Source organism: Impatiens glandulifera, unplaced genomic scaffold (assembly GCF_907164915.1).
Source record: "Impatiens glandulifera unplaced genomic scaffold, dImpGla2.1, whole genome shotgun sequence".
NCBI classification, from domain to species: Eukaryota; Viridiplantae; Streptophyta; class Magnoliopsida; order Ericales; family Balsaminaceae; genus Impatiens; species Impatiens glandulifera.
Genome location: NW_025919335.1, coordinates 53,677 through 66,879, shown reverse-complemented (window position 1 = coordinate 66,879; position 13,203 = coordinate 53,677). Strand labels below are relative to the sequence as shown.

The 13,203-nt window shown below is 28.4% G+C and overlaps 1 protein-coding gene across 1 annotated transcript; it reads left to right on the top strand.

Annotated features, from left to right (window-relative positions):
• The first annotated feature begins 6,355 nt into the window (after nucleotides 1-6,355).
• Nucleotides 6,356-9,215, top strand: LOC124917810 (dnaJ homolog subfamily B member 4-like). The gene is made up of 2 exons (XM_047458116.1): nucleotides 6,356-6,959; nucleotides 8,741-9,215. The coding sequence occupies exons 1-2, from the start codon at nucleotides 6,433-6,435 to the stop codon at nucleotides 9,189-9,191; spliced, it is 978 nt and encodes a 325-aa protein (XP_047314072.1). The 5' UTR covers nucleotides 6,356-6,432; the 3' UTR covers nucleotides 9,192-9,215.
• Nucleotides 9,216-13,203: the final 3,988 nt, after the last annotated feature.

Sequence of the window (13,203 nt, the reverse complement as noted above, 5' to 3'; positions counted from 1 at the left end):
AAAATTAAGGAAAATATAATTCCTTATAGCCATGTAACATTATCACTTCTTATATAATCATTAAAATTGTTTTCAAACTGAATTAGCATTAGTAGATATAGTAGCAACAACTATACTAAAAAAATAATAAATTATAATAATAACATGTTGATGTTAATAATTTAAGTAATAATTAAATTCAAATTATGATTTATCCCGTCTCAAAATTCTTAACAGCATTAATATCAAGTATTTGGGCATTATAGTATTATGTTGTAATGATCAAACATTAATAATAAGACATGTCAAATAATTTAATTTGTCTTTGGATAGATTAATTATTCAGATAAATAAGACTTTATAATTATTACATGTTTACCCTCACTAAGTATTTATGTAATTCGATCAATTAATTATCAATCTTTGAATCAAATAATATAATCACATGAATTACACAATACTATCAATTTGAGCAAAAGATAATTATTTGTATCAATTCAATTAATGAACTATAATATCATTAATTTTGAGTTTAAATGTCATTTACTGAATAAACAAGTAATTTTGTTGGATAAATAACATGTTTATTTAATTTTATTATAAAAATAGTATCGTAATTAATTGAACAAAATAAATGGACTCCCTTATTAAATAAATAATAAATTTTCATTCAACCAAATTCAAAAAAAAAATCTTAATAAATTTGACTGTATTCTTTTAATCTTCATATAAAATAAAATATAAAGAATACAATAAAATATTTTTCTTAATTTATAAATACCTAAAATAAACATATACTCCTCAATTCTCTCTTAAATTTATAATATATATTATATCAATTTCATATAATTCTTCCTTCCATCCTAAAATTTATTAGTTTTCATGATAATTGTTATCATAAATTTGTGTATTTTACATTAAATTTATTTGAAATTATCACAAATCAAAATATATAAATATATATGTATTTGGAATAAAATGCTTTTAAGATATAATTTCTCACATAATTAGAAATTTGCATATATCTACACCCGATATAATTTCTAGCATAATCAAATCTTAATTTATCTGTTTGAGAAATTAAAACTATGATTAGTTATAAGAGGACTTAAGATCTTCCAATTGATGAGTACTTCTCTCTAGGTTGATGGGGACTCTCTAGGTTGATAGGGACGTAAAGATGAAATTGACTATACATCAAATGTACCTCATCAAACTCGACCATATCGTTACAAAATAACTATAATGTTAGTTATTTTGGTTTGAACATTTTTAATTTAGCCATTTCATAAAATTTGATATTTACTTAAGTATCCTCAATTTATATTCATGACAAACACTCATAAGCCTATAAACTTTATTTCACATTAGATCAAATTATTTTGATTTATTTAAAATATGATATTTGCACAATTATTTATTATAATAGTGACCTATAAATTCCAACAAATAGGTAATGAAATGTCGCAAATTGACGACGCTTAAGTTTTTACAGTTGTGATGCCAAAATAATGGTTTTGTGGATCATTGCTATAATTCCATGCCGAAATTCTCGCAAAGTAGTAAAAAATTTGTTGAGTATCATTTATTTAATATAGTGGGTGATGAAATATTGTAAATGAACATTGCTCGAGTTTTTGTGATAGTGAATGACATAATTTTTTGTTGTTTGATAATTCAGCATAGCAATTACGCAATGCTCAAATAAATATGTCAAATAATAAAAGAGCCAAAAAAAAATTGAATTTTGCCTAAATAAGACGAGCTCTAAATTGAAGGCCCTAATTTTAATGGCAATTAAAGGCATGGTGATGGGTGTTTGAAAAACATGTGTTTAGCCCACTCTGATTTTTTTTATTAGTATGGTAGGAGAGTAATATACCTCCTAATTTTTTATTTTTTTTGTTTTAATTTCATTTATCCATATGTTTTATCTATCACTAGTAAAATGAGATTTTACCGAAAGAGTTTCCCGACAAATGTATAAATATCAAAAAGAAGAAACATGTCGTCAATAAGAAAATACATTGACAGACTCTACAAATCTTTCAAAATTTGGTGACAATACCAAAAGATATAGCTTATATTATTTTTTATAAAATCAACTCGATCAAAAGAAAATTCAAACTCAAGGTAACTTTAATTTTTAAATTCGTTTTTAGTGACTAACATGACTCAGGAAAGAGATATTTGAATTTGAATTTTAGGTGGAAATGATTGATAGGTTGACATAAAAAAGAATTTTAGAAAAATATAAGATAATATAATTAATTTAATGAGACGAGTCCTTGTATGAATATTTTTTAATAATTAGTTGGTTGAAAATTATAAAAAAAAAGTTGATAAATTGTGAGTGATAAATGAATTTATAGACATATTAATTGAATAAATGTAAAACTAAATATATAAAAAAAAATTAAGAAAATATAAAATATAAAATCAATCAATCACAATTTTATAACAAATATTAAATTAATACATAAAAAATTATGGACTTTTCAACTATATAGGTTTACACAAAAATATCCACCCACTCACATCCTTTAATTTATGTAGACTTAAATCTATATTATCTGTCATAACATGTATCTCATTGAAAATTTAGGTCAAACATCAACAACATGTGATGGCAAAATATAATAAGTGAATAGATTAATATATAGTAAGGGGCCCATATCAACATAAACGCATTATCTAACCACAATTTATATAAACAAAAAAGAAGTCCTTGTACTCTCACTTATGTTGCCAAATAATAACCTAGTTTGTAGATTATTCTTTTGTAAATGTTAAATTGTGTATTAACATAATTGTCATCAGTTTTTCACACATCTAGATTCAATTTTGTCAAAGTGATCAAAATCAAGAAAAATAAAATATATTAGGCAAAACATTATTTTTAATTAAAATATATTGTGCCATAATTAATACTACGTTATTATTCAAATCACATTAATTTAGTTTTCAATCATTTAGGTATATTTGGCATCTCTTCGAGTAGCAGTTTAAATTTCGAATGGTGTGCGCTACTCTTCTAAATTAATTATTATTACTTTTTTAATAATTTGAAATGAAGTTTATTACCATAGTAGCAATGGTTAAAAAATTTAATATTATTTTTGCTTTTTACAGTTTGAAAAAATCTCGGTTTATACCGTTCCTTCTAAAATATATATATATATTTTTTGAAAGTTTGTATATATGAGTAATATAGAGAACGAAATATTTATAAAGAAAGAATATCATAGAATGAGTGAAAAGGTAAGTATAATTTAAAATATTTATTAATAATTTATTTTTTTTTTATAGTTGATTAGAAATTTTCTTTCTTCTATAAATTAATAATTTTTCTATCTTTATATATTAATTTGTAAATAATATTTATATATTTTTGTTCGTTAATTTATTTATTTATTTATAAATTTTTGAAAGTAATAATAAGGAAATAAATAAATTAAACAAATATATATATATATATTTAAAAATATATATTATATTTTTCAGAATAATAACAGTAAGAATGAATACAAACAATAAAATATATATTATATTTGATCAATATATGTATAAGAGAATAAAAAATTAAACATAAAATTATTATTATGATTTTTAATTCAATTAATTATTTCTCTTCTCTATTAATTATATATATATATATATATATATATATATATATATATAATTAATAGTTAATTTATTTATTTATCTATTTTTCATATAGGTAATAATTGGAAGACTTAATAAAATATATAAATGTGTATTTTAAAAATATATATTATATTTAATATATATATATATATTAAATTATAAATATATTAATAATATAAAAAAAATAAATATAAAATTTATTAATTAGTTTCCTCATCTAATTGTTTCTTTTTTTTTTAATATGGTTATTCAAATGTTGGTTTATGTGTATGCTTGGACATGCTCCAAAGACTATAATCATATAGTATTGTAGAGGTATTTCCAAATTCTCAATGTCGTTTATGTTTTTGACATAGAAAAGAAACTAAATTAGGTAGTCATTCATAATATAAAATAAAATAATTAAATAAAAAAACCATTGTCTATAACTCGATCCCTTATAGTTGATGAATGTGATGAGAATGGGTAGAAAATAATTAAGGAGTTTAACTTGAACAATAATATTTGGTTAATGTCTTTGCATGAAAAACGTATAAATTTTGGACAGTTATGTTCATATATTAGAGAAGTGAAAATATGAATGCATATTTTTTTTTTTTTTTTTTTGATGATTATGTACATTCTAAAACATCATTCAAATAATATCATATTGAGAGACGGTTTCAAAGTGTGTACACTAACACGTTATTAAAATTGTTTAAATTTTGCAATGTCTCAATAGTTAAAGAATAAGAAACAATTTTGATATTTGAAGTAGTATTGGGGACGAAAGTAGAACCCCTACGAAAAGTTTGTTTTATGGTACATTACACTGGATTAGATCGTCAAGTTAAGTGTTTATTCCGATTATTTGAGTTTCGAGAAATTTTATGTAGACATGTGATCTCCGTGTTGATAATGAATGGGGTGCTTGATGTTCTTAATTATGAATTATATTAGGGAGAAATAAGGCAAAAATATAAAGCATGGGTACCAAAGTATCACTAATTTATATGATGATCATAGTTGTAATGAAATCAGTTATTGACGCACAATACTCACTCCATTGATATATGAGATTCGACATTTTGAAAAAAAAATTGACTTTGTTCTATTTTGGTGGATATTTCGAAAGATGCGAACGACAAACTAGTTGTAATTGATTTTGAGCATTCAAGTGCTGAAAATAATTATGATTTGATACCAATTACTATCGATGTTGAAAAGCTTAAAGCAATGACAATATTGAATACAAAAACAATACACTCTCCACTAAAAGTACGAGCGCGATGTCATCCACCAACAAATAGAAAATAATTAGTTATTGAACAAATTGTGATCGATTACAAAGCCTAGAAAAAAAATTGATTTATTATATTTTAGACAATTATTTTTAATATTAAATTATATTATTTTTACTCTAAATTATATATTATTTCTAATTTTTTCAATAAATATGAAGTATGGGGGTCAATGTGTTGATTATAAAAGACTCGTTTTTGATGATTAGTTTTTGATGATTAAGAATATTTTTTTGATTATATCACGATGTTGTTTAATTTTGTAAGAGTAACATAGTTTTTGTATGTTTATGTACTCTTTAATCTACTTAATTAGATTGTGTAATTTATTAGTTTAATATACTAAATTAACCTGAGTAAATATTTTTAATTGAATATAATATAATTAATTATTATTTATTTAATTTAATTCATTTTTATTATTAGAAATTAGTTTTTAAATTTTTAATAAATATGAGAGAATAAATTATTGAGATAGAGAAATAATTTAAATGCTTATTATAGTGTCATGCATAATAATTAATTTTTTTATAATAATAAAAATTAAAAAGAAAAATTATTAAATATTTTTTTAATAATAAAAAATTGAAGAAATAAAAATTATTAAATGGGTTCAAATTCAATTTATATGTTGACATGTATAATTTTACATAATTCTCTCCCTTTTATCATTAGTCATATAATATACAAGGTTATATATATATATATATATATAAATTAAAATTTTAAATAATAAATAAATTACATATATTATAAATTGAATTATGTTTAATAATAGTCTTCTCAACGGAGTATGTGTTCATGTATCATTCCCTCCCCACCCCAGCCGTCAAAAATAATTCAGGTAGAAACAGCGGAGGGTATCTAAGGTAATTGTCCCTCATTCATTCATTTACCATATAGATATGATTGTGTTCAAAGTAGAGGACTTAAATGATCATCACTTAGAAAATAAGGAGGTTAATTGATATTCTTTCCTTAAAATTAATTGACCTTAATTTAAAAACCCATAAACGACGAACGGTAAGAAACTAATCGTCTTCTTTAAAAACTTGATTTTGCCTAATAAAAGCCTTAGAATTCGTAACTTCCCTATATTTGGCAATCATCAAAAAAAAAACTCTTCTTCTTTCTTTCTCTCTCTTTCTCTCTCTCCCCGATATTCCAAGCTGGCAGATCGCCGCCGTAAATCACCGTTCCAGCGCCTCCGCAAAATGTTCGCCATTGGAGGTTTCTGCAAAGCTTATAAAACCATTGTTTCAAAAAAGCACTCTCGTGACAAAAATGATTCACATGGAAAATCACATCGTTCTGCTCATGATCATCAATCACGCAAGGTAAATTAAACATCTGGATCTTCTAGCTAGATCTTCTTATTAGTATATTAGGGTTTGTTTTGTTTTTTCGTTATTGACTTTCTTGAATTATTCATTTCTCTTAGGGATCTAACCATAACGAAGAATATAATCTCCCCGAGATCATCAACAAAGATGAATCTTCTCTTTCGCCAAGCTTTTTCAAAAGAATGGAAAATATCCCACAATCAAAGTTATCTCCTCTTAAGAGAAGTTCAAGCCTCGATGATGGATCTTCTCTCTCTAGAAACAAGAGTGGGAATCATCGGAACCCTTTAACCGCCGCCGTGAGCCACAAAAACATGGAAGAAACCACAAACGCCAGCGAATTCGATTTACCAAATAAGGATGTTTCATCGTCCGACAAATTTCCCATGGGAAATTCCCTTCCCCGGAGTTTGAGTCAAACATCTAGCCATCGGTTCATGGGAAAATCTATGTCTAGAAAATATTATAGCCAAAAAGGGTCTTTAACGGATTTGCATTCCATTGATGAAGGAGGTCCTCCGGTAAAGGAGAAGATTATGTCGAGAAGTATGACGAGTAGGCAAGGTACCGTGCCCATTATGTTTTCGAGCTCTAATGGTTTGCTAAAACCATTGGCTATGGAGAAAACCCTAGAGTGCTCTCTCGAGGAATTGTGCTTTGGATGCGTCAAGAAGATCTCGGTATCCAGAGATGCCATTAACGATATCGGGTTTGTTCTTTCTCTCCCTTTTACTTATTAAGCATGTCATTGTTTAAGGTTTAGAATATTTACTCTACACTTGTTGAATGTCTCTAAACGAAAAAGCCTCCAAATTAATGCATAAGAAGTGAAAGTAGCTAGAATGAAGAGGGAACATAACTTACTTGACATAGTTGAGAAAGTGATTGAATTGAAAGTTGTTAGTTTAATGTTGAAATTCATGTGTTAAGCAATCACAAGAGATGTAAAAAGCTTTAAATATATAGTACTAACGGTTCATATAATTGTGTATACGGATTAACAACGGGTCCATAAATTTCACAACTACAATATATTAGTATATGTGTGAACTCTAAGGAAGACCAAGCTGTCAATATTTTTTCTTTGAGAGAAAATCACATTAGAGAAACTTTAGTGATGATATGAATACAAACATAAAATTATCTCTATTTGATTGGAAAAGAATTTCCAAATGACTTGAAAGGACCTTGTAATATCATAATTTCAATAAGAAGAATAGAAGATAAGAGTATAGAGATATATGAGAAGATGGATGATGAGAACTAAGCTACTTTCATCTCATTTCCGATTAGATTATTTTTTTTGGAATTGTTTTAGTTAGATATGTAGCTTCTCATGTCGGGTAAAAGTATAAACTTATAAGTACTAAAGTAGGAATAATGACAACTGAAATAAAAGTGTATTTGTAAAGTGGCATAACATGCCAAGCCAAATTATTATAAATTTCATAAAGATATGTTTAATTTATATAGTAAAAATTAAAATCATAAAATACTAAAATAATGATGAAAAAATAGTTAAAAGTATATTTGATGTGATGTTTGAGAAAAAGAAAAGTAGAAACTCCCCACCAAGATCCATGGTATGTCATGCACTATTGCTTAAGAATAAAAATATTTTCCTATCATAATTGATAATATTTAGGGAAATTATTGAAAAATGTATTTTTAAAAACATAACATTTTCCTAATTAATTCTAAGAGATAAACAAACTTAAGAAATTGAAATGACAAATTTTAGCTTGGAAAATCTAAAAAAAAAGAGAGTAAAACCACGAATCTATATAGACCATTTAACAATTCACTATCATCAATTTTTTTTTTATAAATAAGTGTTTAGTTTAGATATATCCAAACTATAGTCTAATCAATTGCATCAAAATCACACAATAATTTTGACAAATAACAACAAAGACAAAAAAGAGTAAGATCAACCAACCATACTAATTCTGTAATTCTGGTTTTTATCAGACTGACTTAGAAGCTTTAGAATATAGATTTTAACTATTCATAACGTAGTCATATAAATAACCAACAAGCTATCAAAAATTTTTTTCTCCAAACTGCTGCCTCAAACTATGAATTTGTTTTTTCTCTGCATTCTCTGGTGGGTATGTAAAACTTACTGAAAACCTAGAAAAAAAATAATATTTCTTTACATTATATAATATGGACTTAAATAAAATCACACCAAGTTAGGACTCTCTAACCATGAGAATAAAACCTAACAGAAAAGGGATGGGTTGAATGATTCAATGAAATACATCCATCAATCTTTAATGTTTAATAGGGATATATACAAAAGACTAATAAGGATAAAATCTAATTATGGTATATTGATATTTTCATTGGGTTATTTGAGATTTTTTGTATTTTAAATTTTAGTTTAGGTTAGGTATTATACAGTTAAAAGTATGTCCTGATTAAAAATTATCAAATAATTTTACAGTTACTTTTAAAATACGATTTAACACTACTATTTTATTTCAGGTTCTTGACACATGAGGAGGAACAACTTACCATAAAAGTGCAACCAGGATGGAAAAAAGGAACGAAATTAACGTTTCCAGGGATCGGAAACGAAAAATTAGGGACATGTCAAGCCGACATAATTCTAGTCATAATGGAGAAGAAGCACCCAATGTATGTTAGACGAGGAGGCGATGATTTGTTGATGGAATTCAAAATACCACTAGTGGATGCCCTCACTGGATGCATGATCACGATTGCATTATTAGGAGGAGAGGAGATAAAATTGAAGTTCGACGACGAGATGATAGAGACCGGTTTCGAGAAGGTCATTGTCGGGCAAGGGATGCCGAAATCGAAGGAGCTAGGAAGAAGGGGAAACCTTGTGATCCATTTCGTGGTGGATTTTCCCAAGGAGCTCACAGATGAACAAAGGCACAAAGTTTGTAGTATCTTAGAGAATGTTTGTTAATGATTATTTTGTCTTTTTTTTATTCAATAGACTGTTTAGTCAACTAATTGCATGTAAAGTTTTGAGATAATAAAATTAAATGGTAGTGGAAAAATATAAATATGCAAATAGATTAACTAATGCACAATTGAGAATGAAAATTTAGTTAATTAATGATTTTCTCATGCTACTTTTCAATAAACTCCAATAAATTTATAAAGTTCTGAATGTTTATTAAACAAAGAGAATGAAGTTTGACGTTTATTTAGGCTCATGTCATAATAACGGTATTAAATGGATTTTTTTTTTCTTTCTAGTCTTAATATTAATTTGACTTTTTTTTCACGAAAATCATATGTTATTCACAAAAATATGAATTAATAAAAAATTTACACCCTATCAAAATCAATAACTATAAACATAATTGTCATAATTGTCGCATAAGTTTGAAAAAATAATTATAAATTACGACAAAAATTGTCGTGAATTAATAAGATAACTAGAAAAATGACGCTTAAATCTCATTTAAGGATCGAACTTGAAACATTTTGACCATATGAACTTTCACATATTCCATTGACATTATTAGATAATTATCAATTTAAGTACAAATCAATACAAAAATTGTCATGAAATAATAGATAATTAAAAAACAATAATGTCAAATTATCTTTCCTTCAAAGGAACCTATAAGATTTGATGATTCCAACTCACTTCATTAACTTTACTCAACAAGATCATACCAAATTGTCAATGCTCGAGGTAAGGATAAGAAGAGTACTCAATTCCACTTGACTATAACTTTACTCATCAATGATGGTGTTGTCACATTTGGTCTTTTCTATTTTTTTATGTTAAATTTAACACTATTTAATATTAACAATAAATAAATGTAACACCTCCATGTAGTCTTTTCTTTCACATTATTTAGCTTGTTTGCTTTGATAATTTTACATTATCTTTTCATCAATACAATGAAACTCACTAATTGTCTTTCAATTGACACCGCTTCAAAAATCTCAAACAAATCTTTGTGGGAAGAGTTATATCTCACAATACATAATCTCTCAACATAGTTTTTTCATCCTCAACTTCTTTCGCTCTTTCGATTTTACTCAACCAAGAGCATAAGCTAGCTCCTTGAAAGCATTCAAGCTCAACTTTGTATTACCATCAACCCTCCGACATATGTCCCATTTACCTCGATTTTTCCAGGTGGTTCGTGTTGAAGTGTTCTTTTTTATTGCGGTCGGGTTTTATCTTCCAGATAAGTAAACGGGTCAGGGTTTCTATTATGAAAACGGGTTAGGATTTTTTGTTATGAAAACGGGTTAGGATTTTTTGGTTATGAAAACGGGTGAAGGTATAAATATATTTTTGGATATTTTCTCTTAACATAGTAAGGTTGAGAGAGTGAACAGATCTAGGGTTTCTAGTTCTCTTGTTCTTTGGCTGATCTAGAGAGAGATGTTGGGGAGCTTTTGATTGTGGAGTATTCCAATCATTCCTAGTGTAATCACTTCTTTCATTTGAGAGCATGATTTGATTTCTAAGAAGATCTGTGATTTTTCTATTGCAAAACCCAATAGTTGTATCACAGCAGTATTGATTGGTTACCTGTTTTAATATTGGAGTAAAGTGTTCTTCTAGTTACCTGACGAAATTCAAAGAGGATATCAACTGGTTTCTTTGTTGGGGGGGGGTTGTCAGTTGTTAAGACTATAATAATGGGGAAATCTAGACCTAATATGGTGAGTCTGAATGGTACAAACTATAGGCAATGGAAACTGATGAATAGTGATATATTAGTTTTAGATGATTTGAATGAAGCAATTAAAAATGAGGGTGTTACACTTGAGAGTACAAAAGAGGTTGATTGGAAAAAGATATATAGAAAATCGTGCAGGTTTATTCGTTCGTGGGTTGGTGTAAATGTTGTGCACCATGTTGAGAACTTGACTACGACGTATGGTGTGTGGAGCAAACTTGAAGCTCTCTACGTCGGAAGGTCAACAGGGAATAAAGCAGCACTAGTACGAAGGCTAGTGAACTTGAAGTACATTGATAATAAATCAATTGCTGAGCACTTGAATGAATTTCAAAATATTTTGAATCAGTTGAGTAGTATAAAGATAAACTTTGATGATGAGGTGCAAGCACTTTAAGTTCTTGGCTTTTTGCCTACAAAGTTGGGAGACACTTATTATCACTCTCAGCAACTCAACACCAAATTGTAAAGTCAACATGACATTTGTCACCAGTTCCTTACTTGATGAGGAGAATCGAAAAGGGGATAAATCCTCTAAGTCTGATATGTTGGTTAATGATAAAGGAAGATCAAATGATAAAGAAGTGGTTCGAGTATGGGAAGTCTACAGCTCCGAAGAAGGATGGTGATTTTCATTACTGTAGCAAAATGGGTCATTGAAAAAACGAGTGCTGTAAATTGAAAAATGATAAAGTAAAGGGTATGGTGAAACTTAGAGAAAAGAAAGAACAGAGTGCAGATACATTTGCTTTTGTTTCGGATGGTAAGCTGACATATGCTTTTAAATGTTAAGACTCATGTTTTAGCACGTCTTTCAATGAAACAACATGGATTGTTGACACATGTGCCTCATTCTATATTACTCCATACAAAGGTTATTTTCAATCTCACAAAGCTGGTGATCATGGTGATGTTTGCATGGGAAATAGTGGTGTGTCCAAGATAGTTGGTCTTGGTGATGTTAGAATTGAGACAAACATATGTTGTTTTTGACATTGAGAGATGTAAGACATGTTCATGGTTTGAGAATGAATTTGATTTTTGTAGGTATACTTGATGATGGAGGCTACCGTAATGTTTTCAGTGGTGGAGCATGAAAGCTAAGCAAGGGTTCCTTGATTGTTGCACGAGGTAAGAAATGTTGTTCCTTATACAAGACAAATTTGAAAATTGTCTATGATGTAGCGTATTCTACCGTGATGGAGTCATCCTGTGAGTTGTGGCACAAGAGACTAGGTCATATTAGTGAAAAAGGTTGAATGTTTTAATCAAGAGAAATGAGTTACCTAATTTCAAGGATACTCATCTTGAATGTTGTGAGCACTATTTGAAGGGTAAGAAGAACAGAGTCTCCTTCAGTAAGTCGAAGGTGGAATTGAAAAATAATTTTCTTGAGTTGGTCCATATAGATGTATATGGTCCTATGAAGATTACATCCATAGGTGATGCTTCTTATTTTGTAACCTTCATAGACGATGCATCTAGAAGGTTTGGGTCTATGCTATAAAGTCCAAGGATGAAGTTGTAGGAAGGTTCGAGGTCTTTCACAAGCTAGTTGAAAAAGAGACAGACAGGAAACTGATGAGGGTGCAGTCAGATAATGGGGGGAGAGTACATAGGCTCATTTGATGATTATTACAAAGAGTAGGGTATTTGACATAAACAGACTGTGCCCAAGACTCCACAACAAAATTGAGGACATAGAGGATGAACAAAATAATGTTAGAACAGATGAGGAGTATGATCTCCCATCCCAAGTTAGCTAAGCATTTCTGGACTGAAGCCATGAGCACTACAGTGTATGTGATCAATCGTTCTCCCTCCAAGCCATTGAATAATAAGTTTGCAGAATGAAAATCTTCCCCAAATACGAGCTCATTCTCATATTCAATCAAGAATCGTGTCGGATTCAAGACCGTCGGCACAATTAGAATGATTGACACGATCAACACGTTCAGCATGTTCGGCAAATTTGCTCGGTCGCATGATTCAGTTGATTTGATAGTCGGTTACGGGAAACATGGTCAGAGTAAAGATCATCGGCACGTCTGACACGTTCGACACGATAAGTACGTTTGACACGTTCGGCACATTGGGAAAATCGTCTAGGGTTTGAATAAGGTCGTTTCAAGATTGTTGTTCTGACTTTGATCCCCTGTTCTGAAGTCTTATTGGAATATGGGTAAAAGGAAAACAATAAGGCCAAAGAAGTGCATGACTTTGTTCTTAAAGGAGTCAAAGCCAAAGAAGTGTAGGACTTTGTTT